A 23,195-nucleotide genomic window follows, 5' to 3' on the forward strand; every position below is an offset into this window, starting at 1 on the left:
ACACCATCTTGTATATTTTATTTTTATTTTATTGTATTTAATTGGAGCAAAAAAGATAATTTAATGGTTTAGGAACTGAAGGCGAAAAATCCGATCAAGATTGTAAGTCAGTGCTTGTTGAAGCAAGATACTAAGTGGTATGTGGGCAGCTGGATTAGTGCTATAAATGTACTGTTAATGATTATTGATGATACTTTACCTTATTGTACTGTGGACAAAAACAAACATTGTACATCTATATTTAGCTGTCATAAAGTGCCTTTTTAATTGACAATGAACAAAAAATAAAAGTGGAAAATATGCATCTGTTTTCATGATAAAAATGTACATTAAACAGAAAATAATAAAACATCTTGAACATTAAAAGTACAAAAACACACATTGTTTTCTTGAGCCAAAGCCACTTATTGTCAGGTTATACTTGTTGAAATAGGAGTACATTGTTCTTATTTTTATTAAATGTACATCAGTGTTTTGGGTAGTTGTGTCAAAATGTTTTGTTTTACTTTTGTTATATTTAGTCCCTTGAATGTGGATAGTATAAAAGTACGTATCTGCATGCAGCATCTTATTTTTGTGGCTTTGATTGAACAAGATACTTTCCACACTCTCATTATTAACAATAATTTACAGCGGATGTAAAGATCTTAATATGAAATGTGGAGCATGATAATCATAAAGACAATTTGTTGAGAGTTTTTCAGATTCAACAAAGGCATTGACGTGATCACAGCCTGTACATGTGAAACCTCTTCAGGTCCTGTATTATAACTGATCCCCTAGCTCTGTGCTTGGCACTTGGGGCTCCTCCTCACAACTGTCTTGCTTCCCAACCCACTGGATCCCCTCTCCATTCGGCTGGCCTGGGACGTGTGCCGAGTGCCCACGCTCCAGTGTAGAGAAGGTAGTGAACTGGACTCTCTTCCTCTTACTGGTGGGAGAGTGGAGGGACTCAGGTTGCATAGGTTTGGCCCTGACAGAGCCCACACAGCCCGTGGGAGAGTCTGTGACAGAGGCCAAGCAGCTGGGCCTTCGCGACAGAGTGCTTGTCTTTTCTGGCACAATGTCTATGACGGTGGTGGTCTGGGGGTCCTGCTGCACAGGACTGCCTGGTACGGTCATCACCAGCTCAGCATCAGTGCCTAACCACACCCAGTCGTGTCTGTGTCCTGTAGGCTCCTGGTGGTGGGACGAAGGCTTCTTGTGACGAAACTTAACTACATAAGAGATACAGTTGACCAGAAACACTAAAATGGCCAAGCAAAAGACACCCAGCAGAGCATACATCCCAATCTCCAAGTCAGTGAGAGGCCGGTTGGCGAGCAACTCCTCTCCACCGATTTCCACGTCCACTCTGTCCAGCCCAGGAATGCCTACTTTGGGGAAGTTGTAGTTTACCAGGTTACCTGGAGGCTTCACAGTGCTGGTTAAGCTCACACTGCCCATATCCTCCACAATCATGTTTCCTGAATCACTAGGGCTGTTCATCATACTTATATTCACCATACTAGTCGGACTGCCAAAGGTGCGAGTGTTGCTGTTCTTACCGACACCCCCAAGAGTCCCACTTGTAATGTAAGTGCGCTCAGTCGACTTGACAAAAGTTGTGGTTTTCTGCGCGGTACGATCTGAGCCGGATGTTGGGTCTCTGGCTGATTTCCACTTTCCCCCAGTATCTCTCCCCACGCCATCATTTCCATAGTCATTCCCAGCATTCCTGCCTCCTCTGCTTTCTGTACTGTTGTTATCTGGACGACGACTGGACACCATGAATTTGACCTTAAGACTGCCATTGCCCACTGCCACAGTGCTTTTACGTTTGGATTTCTGACAGACCTCACAGATAGACATCTCCACTCGGACAAGGACTCCCTCTCCTTCTCCTTCAGCAACCACCACAAGGTCTTTCCCTGGAACAGACACCACGCCTTCATCCAACGAAGTCACCGTCATCCGATAGAAGGCCGGGTCATAAATGTCGACAGGTGTCTGGCTGCCATCGCTGAACTGCACCCATGCACTGACCAGAGCTTTCTGAGATGAAAAAGACATTATCAATAGTTTTAACTTACTCTTTAGCCTACAATAAGTCATTTGTGTACGTGGTTAGGATAAAGATAATACCTGTTTGGGGCTCTGAAGTGTTTCCTGGGTGCTGGTGGTGGCTAAGATTGCTCTGTTGCTGCCAGGGCTTAATTGTAAGTTCAAAGAGAGTCCTGTAACCAGCTGCACCCCCAGCTCAGTGATTGTGACTTTATCATCCACCACTCGAATCGTCGTCTTTGCCAAAATATCATCCGAAAGTGGAGAAAACACCTATAAACAATTCCTTTAGATACACTTAACGATAACGACAACACATTTTTTGAGTTCACCCTTATTACCTGAATGGCGGTCGTTCCCAGATCGCGTCCTGACAGCACACGTCCTGCTTGTAGCCTGGCCACTCGTGTGTCTTCCACCTTCATGAAGTATCTGACCAGCCGTGTGACGTCCACCTGCCAGTCCGAGCCGAGGAAGTAGGCCTTGGGCTCCCGAGGGTCCTCCTGCTCCGCTATGAAGTGAGTGAGCACCCGGACCAAAGTATGCTGAAACTGCAGCATACAGCCCTTCCCCTTCCTGTCCTCTTCCTCGCTCTTCCAGTTAGATCTGAATCACAACACAAAACACACACCAGGCACTCAGCAATGCTTCTGAAGAGAACTGAAGAATGTATTATTTCAACTGCGATTAGACTTGCAATTTATGTTTTAGCATGCATGTAGTCCCCGGTGCGTTTTAATCCCATCATTGAGCATTAACGTTGGAGAGAAGACAGAATAAGATAAACTAAACTAATACAAAAATCATGTGCTGTTTTAGAGCATGTTTGTAGATGTATAAACTGCAGTGTTGACATGTTCAGACCCCAAGGACATTTTAATATTTGAGGATATTTTGTAGTTAGATGAAGATGATATGTGATCTCAAATACTGCACATATTGCAAAAACTAACAATTGGGAGTTTGATTCACTGAGATTATTGTGTGGCCATACTCAACCTTTCAATCACTTAACCATGTGGCTTTAGCTGACTGGATCAGAGATAAAGTTGTTATGTAAAGCCTAAATTCAGTAAGATGGTGATGTGTGATGAAATAGGTGTGAGAGGTAAAAGGCGCAACATCTGACAAAACACGTCGACTAAAATGTTCAGTCATAATTTTACACAAAGTAATATTTTTGCTAAAAAAAATCATCCAAAACTTCAGTGACAGTTTGAAAGAGCCTCATATAATTTAAATTCACTGCCAAAGGAACAGCACTGAGCTTTGTTCATGTGGGAGAAGCAGAGGACCTTGAATATATAATATATATATAAATATGATTATAATAAATATTATAAATGCAAAGTTGACTAAATCCTTCTTAAATTGAGTCGACTAAAACTCCTCAAACTAATTGAAGAGAATTTTTTGACTTAAACTCCACTACATTTTCATCAAAAGACTAAGACTACACTAAATTAAAATATGTTGTCAAAATTATCACTGGATGAGGAAAAACGTCTGCTTGTTGTTTATGACCATAATGACTGGCACATTTTTTTGTACGTGAACAACTCTGTCCCATCTTTTATTGTTGCTTTTGATAAATGACAGAATTTTGTACAAAACATTCCAGTAGTAATCTACCAACAGGTTCCATTAAAATCAACTGAACTGCCTCATACCTTTTCGACGTCAATATGGGCACTCTCCAGCTCTTTATCTGACTCAGTTCTGTGTCGGACACTTCAATCTGCAGCGGGAGGCGGGGCATCCACACTTTCAGCTCCAGCTGAGCGCTCAGGTAGCTGTAGGTGAAGTTTACCAACATCTTCACTTTTCCTTTGGTCTCCTTCCCATTCACAAAGACATAGTCACAGCGGTCCGACACCTGAAAGGATATGAGGAATCCTTGTCACAACTTGGGTAACGCTTTATATTAAGGGATGCTCTAAGTAAGCATTAGTAATCTGCTGAGGGTGTGTGTCGAACATGAATAAGCACATTATTCATGGAATATTAGCAGTTATCTTTACCTGTGCATATTACAACTAAAAGTACTATGTCTGCACTCTTGCTTTTAACTATAATTAATATTTTTTATGTTGTTTTATGGATTGTGAACTGTGAAGCACTTTGAATTGCCTCGTGTATGAATTGCACTCTACAAATAAACTTGCCTTGTCTAATAGCATAATGAGCAGCTTATTATTGACATTATAAGAATGTTTTTAATGACCTATGCGTTACTAAAGGAAACTAATACTTCATTAATACCTAACAAGCATCCTTTAATATGAAGCGTTACCAAAACTTGCAATACATTTGTGTTATATTTCACAATTAATGCATTTTCTCTATTCACCTGCAGTGTGCTGCCTTTATGCTGATATATAGATGTGTGTGGGAATGCTTGGGTAAACCAAACTTCAAATGAGACTCTTTTCAATGGAGGTAATGTTATCATCTTTGCACTGACAAAATATAATCATGCATTCCCATAAAAGCTACTATTTTAACAAATAGGCCGTTCTTACAACAACAGATTGCCTAGTAGCACTTTTGCACCGCAACCGTTGCCATAGCGATGTCAGCTAGCTGTAATAAACGACTGCGATGATCACCAGTCCGAGGCTTTAGGAAGAGGCGCGATTGCAATTTTATGTTAATCAAAATATGTGGCGCTGCGTTGAACATCAGTCCTTCACAGCCAAGCACATTCATTATGCCATCATTTCAAAAGTGACCTTGGTAAGTTTGGTTCCAAAGATCTCATGGATAGTTTGTGTCCCTGGTCGGCATCAGTCGGGAGCATTGCCTTGGTCCCATCGCATTTTAAATAAATTGGTTAATTAATGCTGCATTGAAATTCACTCACAATATAAGACCAAGAAGTGCATCGGGGAGTGAAGGGGAAAAAATGACTTTGACGGATTGCCCGAGGAGGAATACAAATGGCAAACCTTATTCGGATGAGCCCAACTGTGGGGCTGTTGTGTCACAGAGATATGCTATTTTTGAGAGCATGTCGTTATATCATCTGAGTCAGCTGTCCTGTCCGAGGACCAAAAGTAGAGCCTCTGAATGACCACACGCTTCACTGTGAGCCGTCTTTGCCTCACGCGGCAGTGTCCTGACCCTTCGCTGCAAATAATCCTGCACTTGATTTATGTCCAAAATGAAGATTTATGTGCAACTCCAAAGTCCTTGAACAGTTATTATACTGTATGGAAAATCTAAGGCAAAACAGTCTACATAGATTGTATAATTAATGAATTATGATTATGTCATTGTATTTATTTTTCTATTGTCTTTCTATGTCTCAAGCACTGGCCCAGGCCAACCTGCCGGGAGCAGTGTATTCGTGGAACCATCTCTATATCTTGAGCCAGGACCTTTGTTAGGATTACCAAACTGAAGGATTAGCCTACCCTGTACACTGCATGTCCTGGAACCCACCCAGACATGCAAACCACATGGAGAAGCCACACCCTGGATAAAAATGTCATCAAAGATAAGAAGATTACTTAAAAGTGCTTAAATTATGAGAATATATGCTGATTTTGAGAAGTTTTGGAGGTTACTTTGTTGAACAATATTGCCAATGGAGCAATCCTGTTTTTTCTAACCTCGTCTTTTCCCCTCATTTCAAGTGTTAATGTTTTCTTCTCATTAAAAGTTAACTTATTGTATTTCAAATTAAATAATGCTTGATTCTTGGGCTGTCTTGTTTCAAGATATTTCAAACCTACTCAAGGCCGGGAACCCAGGGTGCTGAGGGGGCTGCAGCACCCCCTGGTGGATCATTTGGGAACTGCGGGCAATATTAATAAATAGGAAATATGCACAAAAAAAGCATTTTTGGGGTAAATTTTGTCCCTCAGCACCCCCTCACTAAAATATGTTCCCTCTCTTTGTACAACCTGTGCAGAATGTCTCTCCATATTATGTCAAATAAACCTGGATGCTTAATCCTAGACAACTTCTCCCCAGTTTTCATTCTACTTAGACCAAACAAAACCATAAATTTTCCATAACAAACCGGTCAAGCAATCGAACCCAGGACCTGATGTCTGTGAGACAATACTGATACCTGCTCCGCCCTCAATCTTAACAGGTAACAATAAAGTATCTCTATTCTCTACACAGATTAGGTGAACTCTTTCAATACACTGTATACTGTATGTCTTGCACACACTTTGTATTTGTGAAATGAAAGGGGCAAATTAAGTTAATTGGCCAAAATAACTGAGCTTGATGGAATAAGTTTAGTCAGGCTGAGACGCACAACAGCTTTGATTAGTCATCCTGCCCGTCTTCTTGGCACCATCTTAATTTCTCTCTCTTTTCTTTTGCTCTTAAATGGCAGCTTTCCAAATGTCTTATTACTAACAATGTAGAAAATGTCACAATGTCAGAATATACTTGATTTTCCTTCCCCTTTTGATGTTTTTGCTTGAGAGATTGTACCTTCAATCACCTGCATGTTCATTAACACTTATAAATAATGGAGACAAATGAGGTCCAAATTATTATCACCAATTGAGTCAGTATTTGTTTTTATTCTTTTGATCTGATCTATTCAATACATTGCACACCCTCACATCTCCTCACACACAAAAAAACAAATTTGTATATATCTATAGTGTGGTCAAGTCTGCTTTCCTTGTATTTTGTTTTACTGGCATTATCACTCTATAACAAGCATAGGACATACTGTATATCATAATGCTGCCTTCATGAGCTCGGATAAAGATGAAGTGGAAACTACGAGCGCATTGTGTTGTAGCAAAGTGAAACATAATAAAAACATGGTAGAATACACTGTAAACAATTCAACGTGAGAAAGTCGTCAACAAACCGCTGAACTACTACTTTGTATCTGCTTTGATCGGTAAAACATCAATTTGGCCTTTTTTCTTTTTTTTTTACATGACGCAAAGAGGTAAAAGAGATGACGTCCAAATTGAGTAGCGAAAAGCACAGTGTCGGCTTCATAGCAATCAGACAAATGAGCATGAAAATGTATTGTTTTTGCTCTCCATTGTGTTGAAAGGTCAAAGGCTTTCTCATGCAGTTTCCCAGTGGAAAATACAAAGCGAGGTGGCGCTCAGGTGTAATTTTATCCTCTGCAAGTGGTATTCACCATAATTACCAGACCACATGAAGGCAGCATAAGCTCTTGCATTTCCTGACACAACCCTCACAGGACCTCTCGTGCTGAAATATTTACGGTAAATCCCTCCCATCTTTAAGCAAAATGATCTCCTTGGACGGCACAAAGAAATGGGGATCATGTTTATTTGTAAGAAGATTAAAGCGATTGTTCTGACTGGAGCTGCGATGTGATCAACGAAAGCATTTAAAGCTATAGCGAGCTTAAAACAGCGGCAACACTTCAAGCCTGAAAAGAATTTAAAAAAAAAACATAATCCAGCTTTTCCTTATATTTATGAATCAGGCCTATTTCGGAACATCTGTTTTTTCGCTCTGGGATGCAGGGATGACAAACTTCCAGTCATAACATATTAAGCCCAGTGCACAAACTTCATTCTTTGTTTACAATGCTGTTTTACCCTTGAGTAAATACATTTCACAGCCTTTGACCACAAGCGGGATGGGGGGGGGTGGGGGGGACCTGACTTTCAATTTCATCAGTAAACAAAGCCGGCTTTGGCAGTCAGCCGCAGTCAGGTTCACAGGATAAAGGGACAAGTCAAAGGGAGAGGCACACTGTGAGGGCATTTGTAGTGGAAGAGATTTAGCTCAGTGGCTGTTCATTGTCGACGAGATTGATGGGTAACGTTGTTGGACTACATCTAATAGTTTGTTTTACTGTGTAGAAAATAGGACAGGGAGCACAGAGGTGACTTTGGTACAACTTATTTGCGCCGAAACTGCACATGAAAGCCACCTTGACTCCCATTGTGGAGAGCACTTAGGTTGTCCCGACTTGGCACGTAACTGGGTAATTTTGGCAGGAAGTTACTGAGGCAGAGACAAGGAAGAAACAAACACGCCAGCAGTAAAACACATGAAACAACCGGCCCGGCAGATTGCGATAATTTGGTAATGGCAGTAATTTCAACCACTCTGGCAATGTGAAGTGGTCGGGCCATCTGAGAGGAAAGTGCTTTTTTAGAAGCGATGCAGCATTGTTTTGGATTTGCCTTCTTTTACCCTTTATTTCAATCATGCGACTGTACACAAGTGGGGGTAGTTAACTCAAAATGTCTTTGTGAATATTCGTTACCTTGAGCACGTCTTCATCGCTGGAGCTGCAGTCGGTGTAGTCGGACACGTCGGTCACTAAACCGTCCTCCTCCACAGCCACAGTCCTCACGGGCATCACCACCTTTTTACCAGTCAGGACCGCCGTGTTAAGGATCTCGGTGTCCTGAGGAGGAAATTTAGTCACATGAATAACAACATCAAAATATTTACATCCACACAATTTCTCTGTTCGCCGTTACTTATAGTGTTACTGGCAGGAAAGTGCATAACATAAAGGGTTTGTGCACAAGAGGAGTGTGGTCAAAGAGTAAAAGCCTGATACAAAAAAATAAAATAAAAAAACAGCAGGATTTTTCAAGAGAAAAGAAGCGTGCAGTGAAGCGTAACTTGGTGACGCAGAAACGATGACTAAAAGCCCTCGCCTTCCACTTTGTAAAGGCCAGAGGAGCTGCCAGATGACCAGGTTAGAACAGGGCTGGAAACACTAATGTTTGACCTTTTTGCAGTCGACACGCAAATGGTAACGAGCCCTACGAGATAAACCGAAGGAAGTAGACGAATAGAAATAGTACAGAATGTATCATTTGAAACAGTTGTGATGACCAAGTGAAGAAAAGCAAGTCACGCTGGGTTTAACATTGAGATTTAACTCCAAATAATCCATTATGTTCTGTTTAAAGGGATATTTCAGGATTTTTGACATAGGGCCGCATTTCCTGGTTATCCAGAGTGTTGCTGGTACTTGGAGATATTTTTTTTGTAATTCATGCAGTTCTTATGTTTGAAGAGTTTCGTGGCGCTAGGAAATATCCCCTTAATGTGTGCAAAAGTTAGAATACTATAGGGATCTTCAACCTTCAGCCCGTGGCCAACCAGTGGCTTCCCAGGAGCTGTCGACATTTCTACAGAAGCAAATTTAATTACTGTCTTGGCAAAACAACGTCATCTGCAAATAGGTTATTACGGTAAATAATAAAACAAAATAAGGATTAGGAGGACATTTTATTCATTGTGTTTCTATGTGTTGGAAATCCATAATGCATTGCTCTCTTGTTTTGATGTTATAGTAGATTATAGGGGGGGGTTGGTTGAGAAAAACATGCAACGAGTGGACAGTAATTCACTCTAATATAGGTCGCCATCTTCTCCTACAGTACACCATTGTTTGAATGCATGAAGAATCAAAAGGCCTGCGTAAGTGAAGCAGATGGATCCATGTCCCCTCGATGTGAAACACGCTATTTTTACCGAAGCCGAGCTAACTCAATAATATAGTTGAATCATAATGAGTGCAGTAGAGCAGAGCCCTGTCAAGTCCTGTGGCTCATCATTTAAATCAAATGTAAAAGGACACTTGGCCCGAGTCAGTGCCCCCAAAATGAAACAGATGGATTTGGTCTCCTGTAAAAGTGCTTCAAATGAGGCTTAAGTAAGTGAGCATACTTTTTAAACTGCCATTACAACATAGTCAATCTGGGAGAATATAAGGACATGCCAGTGGTCGTTACAGAGAAGTATTGAGCGGCATTAGCAGCAGTGGTCGGGGCAGGTCAGGGAGGGGAGCGCGAAGTGATCAGTCAGTGATAATGTTCTCTTGAGCGGACATCAAATCTCCTCGTGTTTGGCCCTCAGCCTGAGGTCAGCATTCACACGAGAGAGACAGAGCGTGTCTCATCCTCCAGTCGGAATAACTTCATGTGCTCTTATTCAAGTCACGTAGAAATATATGTTTATGCAGAGATTTGTGTCACAATGTCAGTCTATTGCATGACTATGATAATTGTAATATAGAAAATATATTCATTATTTTGATATGTACAAATGAAACTTAACCTGGTGAGAGCGAGATTGATATTACAGCGACAATAACATCAATCTGGGACCGCGCCGGCTTGAATCATTCAGGTAGGATCAAGAACACCGCAAATCCATTCAATCTTCAGTTTTGAAAAAAATGATGTGTGTTTGTGTTACGTGGGTTTTGTTTTTTGTGATCACCTGAATCGGTTTGGCTTCATGATCCAAATCAAAACAAAAAAAGCATCAAAAAAGCGATGAAACGAGTATGAAAACACAACAAACAGTGACAAAAACTCGACAAACAAAAACAAACAATTTAAAGTGACAAAAAAGTGACATGACGAAAGCGCAACAAAAATTGACAAAAACATGACAAAAAAACGACAAAAAATAGACGAGAACATGACAAAAATGTTATGATCACTTTTGTAAGTCTTCGCGTTTAAATGAGGCATTACTCTGTTGCCCTCCAATCAAGAAGCTTTTAGATTTGGATAAAGCCGAACTGGAGAAAATGCCAAAAAAATGTGTCTTTTTGACAGAACCAATTTTGTGTCTGTCTGAATGGTGAAGGCGGGATTAATAAATCACAATGGAAACAATATCCCAATTTGGATGAATGCAATGGGCAAATTGCTTTTCAGTCAGGTTTACAGCCATTTCTTTGGCAGAAACAGCTCCTAGTTTTGCAGTTTGGACGAGTCAATGGATTATTTTTGTGTGCTATATGAAACTGGAGGAAAGTATTTGTTGTGCCTGTGTCTAAAACACTATCTAAAATAAAAATTGGAAATCTAATTGCAAACTCAATACTTTGCTATTTCAATATCCTGCACCATACAAATGCATTGTCCAAATTATATGTCAGCTTTGTAAGATTTTAAATGTTTCATGTGACACAGTAAATGTTAAGATTCATCATGACATTCTTTTTCAAATAAAATCCAGTAAGTGGATCTTATCATGCAACTGTTCTCTTTACAGGCCATAGCTATCGTATTGCATTAAATTACTCACAGTTATGTAAATGGACTAAGAGCTTATTTAGAGGAGGACTTCATGTGCTGGATAAATTATTGAGATCGGACAATACAACCCATTGTGAGAATACAGTGGAGCAGATGCCACTGTAGGAAGCGCTGACCACAGATTGCACACGAGGAAAGAACAACTCGGAAACAAACACTGACAGTGAAGCAGCAAGGTCACTCACACCCAACTCAAAATAGAAACGCATTTACCAAACCATCTGAAGCACATCCCGGCCTCTCCATATGCAAACCAGACAGGAGCGGATCACAGCGGAGTGCATTTCATGATATTTTTCACGCATCAGCACTCAAAGCACGCATCCCCCGCGTCAGAATTACTTTTGCTAATGATGAAGTGCGACACGCAAACTCACCATCACAAGTGGGGCTAGGCCTACAAAGTCTCTCTGGGTGGTGTAGATGCGCATGGCTCCCTCGGTCTTGGCGGCGTTTCTGGATTCGGGGGGCAAATCGAGCTTCCACACGATCACCTGACTATCGAGGGGGCTGCTCAGCTCCTCCACCTCGAAATCCATCTGAAGCACCTCCAGCAGGCTGCTTTCAAGTCTGCATCAGAGAACGCACAGGGTTAGGCACAGCTCTGCGGAACGATACGATACGGCACAGTATGTGGCTTCACACAAGAGACTGCTTAAAAACCTGCAAATTCAATGGCTGTGGTCACAAATAAAACTAATATTCTAGGGTGTTTTTACTACTTATAAATGAAGAAAATATTGATGAGGAATATATGGCACGTTTTGTGGTAGTGCCTTTAATTGTGTATTCAAGGATTTAATTACCCCCAAAAAAATAAGAATCGAAAAAAAAGTAGTGGTTATAAAACAAAAATAAACTGGGGTTAACCCTTCATAGGGAAAGTGACTATATATGGTAATTCACGCACACTTTACATATGGCCTCCCTGCTAAAGAAGCATGTAGTCCTCACTCAGCCAATCAGAAGAGATCACCCAACATCACAGATCGCAATACGGTGGCATTTGACCAATCAGCAGAGACCAGTCGTGCTCTCAACTTCCTGTTTTCTCTGGAGTTTGAAAAAGTCTGGCTAAATTCATGGTACATTTCTTTACATAACTTAATGGTACGCTGATGAAAGTCACACATTTTATTGGTGAATAATTGTTCTAAGTGATGATATGTGTTGGTTTTGGAGGACGTAGTGAAATAAGTGAAATTACAGCATGAAAAAGACAGGCATCATATTTGATCATACGCCCTGTCCACATAAACCTAAAGTTAATTAGTTTTGTTTATTGACAAAAGAACCAATAAACCCAAGGACTACGTGTTTTTATGTTGCCAAAGGTTATTTTTATTACAATTTTTAGGCAAATATTGGAGGTGACTGACCTCGCCCACAGCACGTAAAGTAAATCACATTACAAAACCTCTTGCCTATGACAGGTGTGATCATTCAAACATCAATATCACAAAAACACAACGTCTCCTGAATACCAGCACTCCCGAGACCTGAAAGTACTTTTGGTATATTTTATATATACGCCTTTGTATTTTTTTTACAACTTAAAGGGCAATGAACTAAATATGGTAACATCGCTCACATTGATTTTCTGCAAATAGAAGGTTAACAGAAAATGTTGAAACAGAACTAAGCTTGTATTATGTCACAAATAACACTCTTAATTTGAAAATATTTATTTCAATGTATTTCAGTGAGTGCCCTATAAAGGGTTAATACACCTTCTTCGTTTGAAATGTATTATAATGGTCTTTTGTCATTCATACCACACAACACAAGCTCCATAAGCAATCCGTTCTTCTGACTATTGCAATATCGCCATAACCCTATTTTAGCCCTGAAACATACAGTGTGTTACAAATTGAAGCAACTTATTTATTAGTGTCCCTAATGTAGTGTTTTTGTATGCTTGCTTATCCTTAAATAATAGAAGGGTTGCACCCAACTCAACTCAAAGAGGCAGTTAAAAATAAAGCTATATTGTATTAACCTAGAGGTTTTGGGGTTAAAAATAAATGTACCTATGTGGACTTAAAAGTGGGTTTATTTAGTTATGTTTAGTTCCGTGGTCGCCTTTGTCACTTGATAAGGCATAGTTGTCTTGAAATGTATCATACTGTATTTTAAGAGACACAGCTGAAGCGAGAAAAGGTGTTACGTTGCATACACCTACACGCTTCACAACCCTTTGTGAAATAAATAAAAGACGCATACACCCATTGCATGCTGGATAAAAGTTGATGCTGGATAAAAGAGTTTGACTTGTATGCAAAAAAACTGAGCAGATACAGTAAATGACGGCATTATCACTGGAAATTCTGATGAGTTTTACCTTCATTTATATTCATTAGGGAAAATGTGCTGTCCGCTCTTAAAATATATATATTCTACTTTTATGTTTGAGTAAGTTTGAAACAGGAAAACCATAAATTACACACAGAGAGTCTAAATGAATGTGAATATTACTGAACACAGCATATTGTTGAAGATATAAATTCTAGGGTTGTGATATAACAGAAGTGGGGGTCGCAAGGTGATTTTGAGACAATATATTTTTAGATTTCTGACATTGAATTTGGTGGACTTTTGATTGAGAACAGCATATTTTAGACCGAATATCGAAATATACTATGCAAATTAACATCATTAAACCAGATTTTAAATGCTTTGCACATTAAATAATTAGAAAACCTAAAACCTTTTGGGACCCCCCTGCTCTAATGGACAGTATTCAAGGCACATTTCTTCACAGAACTACATTACTGCAGCGCACTCTGTATCGCATGCACAGACAACATTATTACACAAAACAATCTCATTTCAAATGCATAGAAAAAACACAGTGTAGCACATGTAGCAGAAGAAACCAAAACCAATTCAATGGCATGATGTTTCAAGATCTAGAATCACATCCTGCACATCGCGTCTGCTGGTAAAAAGTGTGACACCTGACGCCTGCTGTATGCTTTATGTATTTTGATTAGACAAACATCACCTTGGCGATTTAGCTGTGAATGCAAAGTGGCAGAAACTTGCACCTTGACCTTTCTTCCTACCAGCCCCCAATGTATTCACACATTCTCTTTCTTCCCGGCAGAGGGTGGTGAATTCGATGCTGTGGTAAAAGCATAAAAACTGCTGCATCTGTTAAACGTGAATGGAATAAATAAGCTTACCACTTTCTTCACCTTTGTTTACTTATAATGGCCTTTCTGTAGCGAGAACTGAGTGTCCTACAGTATACATAAATCCAATTTTCTGCAGAAGAAGACCAAGTTACTGTCCAAACTTTTATTTTGCCGAAGAGTGGGGAAGATAAATTGTTGTGCTAAAAACGCAATAAGCATGCACATGGCCACTCAGCCTTATCAGAACTCTGGCATCTGCGTGTATAGGTTATAAATATCTGTCACTGAATATAGAGGGAGTTTGTTTATTGAATAAAAATGACCCTTGAAGGCCTCCTTACATACCAGATGCCTCTCTGCAACAAGGCACTGTCGGTCCAGAGACGGCAAATAAAACGACACCGGGTTTTCACTTGAAAAACGCAGCTCCCTGAAGCAATTATTATATTCAATAGAAGGATTCTGCCTTTCTGAAACATGCATCTGTCTTTTTATTATTTAATAGAACCACTTACTTTTCCAAGCGTTTTCTTTATCTTTATCTCGTCATTAAGATGATGCTACAATGAGGTCGGCAGTACGGATGATGATTCATCAGTTTCATTTATTTTCTTTTGTGTGTATAATATGTCTTTATAGTGTTATTCATCTATTCATCCACTGGATTATTCTAAACAACTTTACAAGGCTTAATACTGTCTAAAAATATTGTTTTGAAGATTAGCTGTAGTAGTAGGTCAAAAAAACATACAGTTAATTCACAAAGGATTATATCCAGTTAAGCAACCATTAACATAAATACATGTTATTCTCGCAATGCCTTTTTACTGCACTGTCTACAAGTAATCCAGGCCCCTAAAGTGTTATGTGATAGTGGTTTAAGGTTAAAGGGTTCACTACTGCCATGCTTGAACTGTGTATAATGGTAAACAATTGAAACACACATCATAATCAGTATTGTAAACATGTTTTGTCAACTAAACCAACTAGCTTAACTAAAACTAAAAAAGTGCAGCAATAGGGTCCCTTTGGGTGAAGTAAAGTGATATTTTCTGGATAGTGTCACAATTAAGTAAGTAAGTTAGTGCTTTATTTGTCATTGTACAAGCGTACGACGAAAAAGTGTTCAGGTGTTAATCTTTAGCCGCTGCAACTGTTTTTGGAGGTAGAGGAAACCATAGCACCCGGAGGAAAGCTGGCTGGCTGCCATCAGTCTCCTCTGATCCTCTGAGATGGTGCAGTGCCTCCTGGCTTTGTCCCTGTTTCAGAGCGTGGTGTCCTGCACTGGTCAACTCCACCTCCTCTTTCCTTTTTCCTCCTGCGCAGCTCCCTCCACCTCACAACAGTTTTTCACCATCTTCTGGGAAGAGCTTAGCAGTCAATCTGTTTTATTCTCCAGTGAACGTTCATTAGCCAGAACAATAGAAGGCATGTGTGGCTTAGCTGTGAGTCTCGCCTGGATACCTCCTCGTTTGTCTCTTTTATGTTTCCTGTAGCTCTTCTTGTGACGCCTCCACTGTGCTGCAGATGTGGGGGGTCTTGGTGCCTCTTCAGTGTCTCAGAAGAAGAAATGTGTAGGTCTCCATAGGGTTTGGCTGATAAGCAGCTGTTTGCTTCTAAAAAAGCTGCTTCTTCAGAACCATTATGGACTCTTTGCAGTAAAAATAAAATCCACCGAACCCCACAAAAACACAGCAAAGACGTACAAAAGCATCCAGTAAAACAATGTGAAACACAGAAACCACAAATGCAGTTCCCAGAAAAAATGCAAAAAAAATGCAGCCATAATGAAAGAGGGAGGTTGCTGCTTGTTTGTTTTTTGTTTTTTTTGACCAAACAAATGAATCCTAAACTAGTAATCATCTGAACATTGTGGCCCAAGAAGATGACGTCTTCTTTTGTTGCTGTTACTTAACCAGGAGGAGAGAAATCAATGATTGCATTAAAGTGATCAATGGAGCACAGGAATAGGACTGCGGATAGAGCTGGCATAGCTAAACTAATATGATGATTCCCGTGACCACAAACCATCAATATTTCAACAGCAACTATGTTCAAGAGCATGGCCAATTAAGAGGCAGTCATGCAAGAAAGTGAACGCTTAAAAGAAATTAGACTGGAAATTGACTCTAAGCGCAGCGTGGCTTACTCTCATAATCGACCAAATATGTCCAGCGCTATGAGGTGAGGCGGCAGTGAAGTGGAGTTGAAAGTGTACCTCAGATAAGCTGCTTGTTCTGGGATGAGAGGAGCCCTTTTTAATGAGGTCACAGGGCAAACTAAGTACTTCTTCAAGTCTACCCCATGTTGTGCAGAGAAGAGCTGAGCTATCAGCAACTCAAGGTATCCACAATAAACATTAATAGCACAACTGTGATATGAGCGCAGTCAGAAATCCTTTATTACAGCTGGTTAAGCCTACACTTTTCCACACGGAAAAATTCTTGTCAGATGCAAACCACAAATTGGCTGCAATTATTTACAATCTTCAATGTATATACCTGGTAACCCTGCAGTTTTGATATTTTAATATATTTTTTTGTATTCTGTGATTCTTGCGCGTTTTAGTTTAACACAGTTCTCTCACAGCACTTCTGGATATGTTCAAAGTGCTGGCTGTAACCTTGATTTGAAAACATAGTTACGAACCTAATCACAAACACTATTCTTCCCTGAAAAAACAGGTATTGTTCTAAATCATGCAGCTCTACCTTTGTTTTGCAAGCCGTTCCTTCACTTTGTTTCCACGGTGACACAGATGTATGAATACATAATGATTGTCTGCTGGTTGATGCTGAATGTCTGTTGTTGCCCCAGGGCAGCTGCAACAGAGGCAAACTGAAAAGTAATTGCTTTGCCCATTTTATGCTTAAGCTTGATTCTATATTATCGCATGTGCTTAAATACCAACGCTCATTACCATCAGGAGGGCAATGAGGTGGAAGTGGTTTGTAAACACAGGCACTGGGGTGCATTGGCCTGGACTCTGTTGCTGCTCGCATAGAGAAGGTGCACTAAAGACAGGAACAAGCTAAACATAGTTACTACTGTGGAGGTGTTTAACAGAAGCACCTCCTGTCACAGACTAGGTGTATTCTTTTATCTCATTGCTATGTCTGGTATTATTGAAGAACCCATTTAAGATTTGGTGTTTAAATATATAAACAATCTTTGGAGCTCGTCCCAGGTTCATTCTTTTCGCTGTTTTTTTCTGCATAAAAACAATAATGAATGGAGCTTCTCTGAGCTTACCTTTTTCCAGGAATGGTCGCTTTCCTTTGACACACAACTGCAATAGTCCCGTCTGGTCCCATATCCAGAGTGATGTCCCACAACACCGAGTTACTGGGGGTAGCCGTCCGGAAAGTTACGCCTTTCTTCACTGTGGTTCTGTGACAAGTCAGAAAGCAAACCACTCAGAACAGAAAGAAAGAAAACACACCATTTTCAGCCTCCAGGGTGTTTTTCTCCATACTAATCCTTTTGTTTCAGTCGTCCAATTTTATGTTTTTTATATAGACATTGCAATCATATAAAGATGTCAGTGTTATCATTCACTTAGTTAACCTCATAATGAAGCACATTTTAACCAAATCTAAAAGCTTCATGAGTGTCAAAACAGTGACAAAAACGACACGTAAATGAGGTTAAAAACGCAGCAAAAAAGGCGACAAAAAAACAGTAAAACAGGAGACAAATAAGTGATGAAAAATCATCAAAATACGAGAAAAAAGTGATGTAAATGCGGTGCCAAGACAGGGAAAAATCTTATGAAAAGGCTACAAAAACACAACAAAAGAGACGAAAACGTGACAAAAAATACGAGGAAAAGTAATGGCAATGCGAGGAAACATCTTAGATGAGTCTTCGCTTTCACCTGAGGCGTTACATTGGTCTATAGGTTGTAACCTCAAGGCGAGAAGCTTATAGATTTGGGTAAAACTGGAGAAAATGTGCTTGATTAAAGGTACACTGAGTAACATATTGGACTATAATGTTACCGGCAAAACAAAAAATTCTCCTAATGACCAACTCAACACTGAAAATGCTATTACTGCAGTGGTAAATAAACAAATGGACTTGGATGAAAAACTAACCTGTTTAAATCTCAAATTCTACTGCCTTTCTTCACATCTCCATGGAGACGAGCTGGAGACGTACCCACTCCTGGTAAAGTTTACAGTCATATCTTAGGAGGGGTGAGCCTCATAAATGTTTATTTGTACATTTATGAGGTACTTTTCAATGAGGAAAATATCTGCCATAAGATACATGCTTGTATTTCAATTTTATTTATTGGGTAAAATTCTACACGGTGTGGCTTTAAGATGGGAGTATTCACTCATTCATTCACAGACATTGACCACACAATCATTTTGAGGAGAAAACACTTGCTTGCTTGTTCAGTTTTGTTCACCCACTCAACAGATGCCATGTCGGAGAGAATGTATTTCTGTCAGTGGTCGTATAATTATTTGCTTAATAACTGAATTCTATGCATGCACCTTCATTGCCAAGTGCTAATTAGTGATTTGAATTCTCTGCTTCCAATTTGTAAAACCAAAGCGCCATGTAAGGCAAAGAGTGCAGACCTTTCCAAAGGGCTTTCTCAGTGCAAGCGGCTCACAGTAGGTAAATGTTAATGAGCCAAACCTCCGGAGTATTTAGGAAGTACAAGACGTATCCGACCTATGTTAAACCGGTAAATGTTCTAATAAGTCTCCCAGGGTATATTTGGTCAAATGAATCACCTCCGTCAGTTCAAAACAACACGTAATAAATCCGCGGATCTCGTTTGCATGCCGGGTCATTGAGTTTATCTGTGAAAATCTTGCAGGCAAATAAAGCGTGGAAACATTATAGGCCTCTAAGGACGAGTAATCAACAATAGAGGAAGACAGGCAATCTGAAACGCTTCGGAGGGATGGGACTTGAAAAACAAAACTGATTCTCGGTTGGATAGGCAGATTGGGATGTTTTCCGGCGAATGAACATCTTCATTTTGTATTACAGAACCCATAATATTCAAAAGTGCTCCCTCGTGGCCCCTGCTTACGGACATGACCTGCAGCCAAAGCCCAGCAATTGGACTTGTTTTGTCTCCTTTTTCTGATGAGATGGATTGGTCTCATTTGGGGGAATTGTAGAAACTGGGCAAAGTTCAAATGGCCAAAAGCTTATAGGCTGAAGGTTAAAGAACAATACAGGATGAGGAAGGTGTCTCTTCGATAGAGGTTTCAATCCATCGTGGCCTTGGGGAAGCAAGAATTTAATACATTCTCTTACTGATGAGGAAGTCGAAAGCAATGAGAGTGGAGCTAAAAGGTGCTCTGCTCCCCAGAAAATAATGAAAACAAAAATACTATAAGCCGTGAGGTTGTGATTGCAAATGACCCCAATCACCAGAAGTCAATAAGGTCGGACACACACATCAACGCATTTGTAACTGTATGCATTTGAGTACAAGACTAGGTTCTTCTATAGTGTAATAGAAAATAGATACTACTCAAAACTGAACTGACTACATACTGAATCTTTAAAAATACGCTGGATAACACGTCACCTAATAAATGCAGTATAAAAAAACACAAGCATTAATTAAATACTTTTCGAAATAATTGTCCTTTCATATCCTCACACAAACACAAGAAGTAAAATACAGATGAACCAGGTGTGGAAACATCAGAAAAGCTACCTGCAGCGGGAGCAGCCCAGGAGAGGTGTGGAAAAGGGACTGAAGAGATGCCCAGCCTTTATCAAAAGCACCCACACGGCTACACCTATGCACCCACACTTGATCAGGGCCCCTTGTCTAACGCTCTTCTGCTATGCGGTTTCTCAGCGAGTGTGCCCGCCCCTCCTCAGACTCAATAACTCCACAACGGTCTGGCTAAGGGTGCATCGGAGTTCAAAAGGAGTGGAAATAGAGATTCTTGTCATTTAAATAGACAAACTAAAACCGAAGAGAGAGAGATGAGATTGCATTGCACCCTTTTGCACCCAGGCCTAGTTGTTGATTTGCTTTGACACAAATACAAACATTAAGTTTCAATATGTCACATCCTCATCTAAATGTTCTATTAATTAAATAACCATTGGGGGCATTAGGAGCAGATTTGGTAATGCAGGTATAGTTAATTTGCTCTTGTTCTGCGGTGTGGCTTTACATGATATTGGCGTATTCAGGCATTTCTATTGTTGCTATAGCAAACTCTGGCTGCAGGGATTTTCAGACTGATTTGGGGAAGCAAAGTGGCCCAGCGGTTTACGCTCTCACCCCACAGAAAGGTCCCGGGTTCGATCCAGGATTGGGTGTATGTGTAGACTTGTTGTGTTGTTTCTCCCACGTCTGCATGGGTTCCCTTCCCTCCCTGTGCTCCGGTTTCCAATTTCACAAAAAATATGTACAGTAGGTTTCCCTCTGGTATCCTAACATCTCAGTGGGACTTTCCTGGGTGAATAGGTCAAATTAAAAAGGGCATAAAGGTTGAAGACCGTATGCAAAATATTTAATTAATCAGAGCTTGGTACAGCACAGGAAAAATGATCTCTTGTTGCTGGGCTACAGAGACAGAAGACAATTTGCTTAGTTGGAATTATTAATAGACTTTATAAAGATATGTTACAAATTACAATATGCACAAATGAATTCAAACACGGCTTTGAGCTCCCATAATATTATTTTTCAGGCTTAGTCTCATGTGCCTAACTGATGATAGTCTTGCAGTAAAGGCACTATGCTCGGTTTGGATGTGGGAAAACCTTTTGTGTGACTATAATTGGAGATTCAAACAGCGTGGAATAGCTATTGTATTAATCGGAGAAATGTTTGGCTCCACTGTGATAAACCACCTCTGTGTATTGAGCCGAACGGAGCAGGCTTTAACTAATAAAAAGTGACAGTAACAAGACTTATCTAGAGCTGCTCCCGCTTTCTTCTCCCTGCGTGTGAAGAAGAGTGAGCTCCCCTGTGACCAAAGGAGTTTTTTTTCTTGGGAGTGCCATTGAGCGTGGGCTAGTGTCCTACAGCTCTGGGGCCTGAGCTGCGTTGGCCAGGAGCGAGAGCGGGGTGGGATAAGGGGGTGTAGAGGGGGTGTAGGTGCCAGGGCAAACAAGATGGATGTGTGTGGAGACCAGAGCTGACAGTGTGTGAGGGCAGCTGCTCTCAGGTGATGTACCTGCCATCCATCTCACTTCTGACCAGCCACAAGGAGCACTTATTCCACCTTAAGCAAACTACAATGCATGAAAATACCTTTACATTACATTTGTATTCACAGGTGGGCGCACGGTTGTCACACTTTCACTCAGACAGGGGGCAGAGGCTTTCATCAGACATCATTGGATGTTGTTTGAAAGTTCTTGCCAACAATCCTGATGTGAAAAAACTACTCAAATGATTTTCTTTTCAAGCAGTGAAAGCAGCATTTCTAACACTCACAATCCCTTCCCTTACCAGCTACAAACTTAACAATCTCCTGTTTAATTGTTGGTACACCAAATAAAAAACACAAAAGTTGTAACTGTAGCACATAATCTTTACCACATAGTTTCTGATCACAGCTTTTACAAGAACAACTATAGCCTCAGCCTGCGTCAGGTGGTTTGGCGCGTGTCGCTCTTCTTTCCCGAGGCACCCATTGAGATGCCACATACGGCAGTCTAATTGCTTCCCTGCCATAATTTGTGTTCCCTTCGCCGGCACTGCGAATGCATCACCCAAGGGCCACGGTGCCAGAGGTGAACCCCGGTGCAAACGCAAACAGATGCCGGCGTTAATTATGCAGGCAAATGTCCTCAGTTTAGCCAGTCTGATGGGCGGCATCAGCGGCGTGCTCCTTGTACTTATGGAGCAGTTTAGGGAGCTGCGGGACTCTGTGCCAACTCTGCTGCCAGATGGCACACACCACAACTCTAAAGCGAGTGTAAAAGACCTATTTGTCACACAGATGAATGGATAGGCTCACGAAAGTAGTCAAGTGCTCACTGACACTATGTCCTGCTGATATAAAAACACAGGCTTATTTATGACTCGAGAGCTGCCTTAAATAAAGACCGAAGAGAAAACCATTACTTTGCCCCAATGTGAAAACAAGGTAAAAACATACACTTCATTTAACAGCACTCTTTCCTGCCTGTTCTAATTGCCCTTCGTGTGCCAAGTGGAATAATGGCATTACAGTACTTTATATGTGACCTTTATCATACGGTGTGGAGATGACAGACTCATTTGCGGAGAACGGACAGGTGTGGTTTGTCTTTCTCTCTGCCGATCTGAAATGTGTGTGTCCCGGACTGCTGCTATAGCCATCAATAACAGCTCTATCACGGTGATGGGGGCGCATTAAAGCACAGCCTAATGGGAGGCGCAGACAGTGATAGAGCAGACAAACTGGATGTATGGCTTGTTAATGCGCTGATAAGCTCACACATTAACTTACCGAGAGAAGTGAACCACCCCGTGTTTATGAAGAAGCAAATCAAGGCGAGTTATGTTGCATTATCTAAAGAAAGTAAAGCTAGATTGTGTCCACATCCTCAAGATCCTGTGAGTCAGGACAGGTAACTATTCGAAGCTAGAATTTCATTTGTTTCAAAATGCTGATGTTTGTGATCATGTCTGTCAACAGAAAAGATGTTCAGCACAGGATAGAAGCTTTGGTCATAGAAGAGGTTCTTCAGAGGATCACAAGCTACATACAGTATAAAGCGCTCAAATGACACAACACAGGGAGTGTAAATACTAAGCGTTGAATGAAAAATAAGTTAATCCCTTGAAATAAACACAATTAACCCAGCAAACAACAGACAACCCAGTTCAGTTGACAATCTCTATTAACTGGGAAAATGGACAACCACAAGATTAAAATGGGAAGTACATGGACTTAAAGCAGTACTAAGTAACTCATGCCCCTAGAGGCCATAAGCGCCACTGCAGGTGTCTTAGCATGTTGCGTTTTTTTACTTT

At 40.6% G+C, this 23,195-nt stretch overlaps 2 protein-coding genes across 3 annotated transcripts in view; both read right to left on the reverse strand.

The window, feature by feature from the left end:
- Nucleotides 1-23,195, reverse strand: part of rimbp2b (RIMS binding protein 2b) — a 214,631-nt gene that overhangs the window by 33,017 nt on the left and 158,419 nt on the right. The window lies entirely within an intron of this gene.
- The window catches only part of LOC306979541 (transmembrane protein 132D), a 43,875-nt gene continuing 20,731 nt past the window's right edge, over nucleotides 52-23,195 (reverse strand). For both annotated transcript variants that reach the window (XM_079578514.1, XM_079578513.1), the window contains 7 exons: nucleotides 17,480-17,617; nucleotides 11,468-11,660; nucleotides 8,282-8,425; nucleotides 3,714-3,919; nucleotides 2,385-2,649; nucleotides 2,125-2,316; nucleotides 52-2,034 (listed from right to left, as the gene is read on the reverse strand). In XM_079578514.1, coding sequence (XP_079434640.1) covers nucleotides 766-2,034; nucleotides 2,125-2,316; nucleotides 2,385-2,649; nucleotides 3,714-3,919; nucleotides 8,282-8,425; nucleotides 11,468-11,660; nucleotides 17,480-17,617 — 2,407 coding nt within the window. In that variant the 3' untranslated portion in view covers nucleotides 52-765. The remainder of the gene's footprint in view (nucleotides 2,035-2,124; nucleotides 2,317-2,384; nucleotides 2,650-3,713; nucleotides 3,920-8,281; nucleotides 8,426-11,467; nucleotides 11,661-17,479; nucleotides 17,618-23,195) is intronic.

This window comes from Gobius niger (genome assembly GCF_951799975.1).
Source record: "Gobius niger genome assembly, chromosome: 1".
Taxonomy (NCBI): Eukaryota; Metazoa; Chordata; class Actinopteri; order Gobiiformes; family Gobiidae; genus Gobius; species Gobius niger.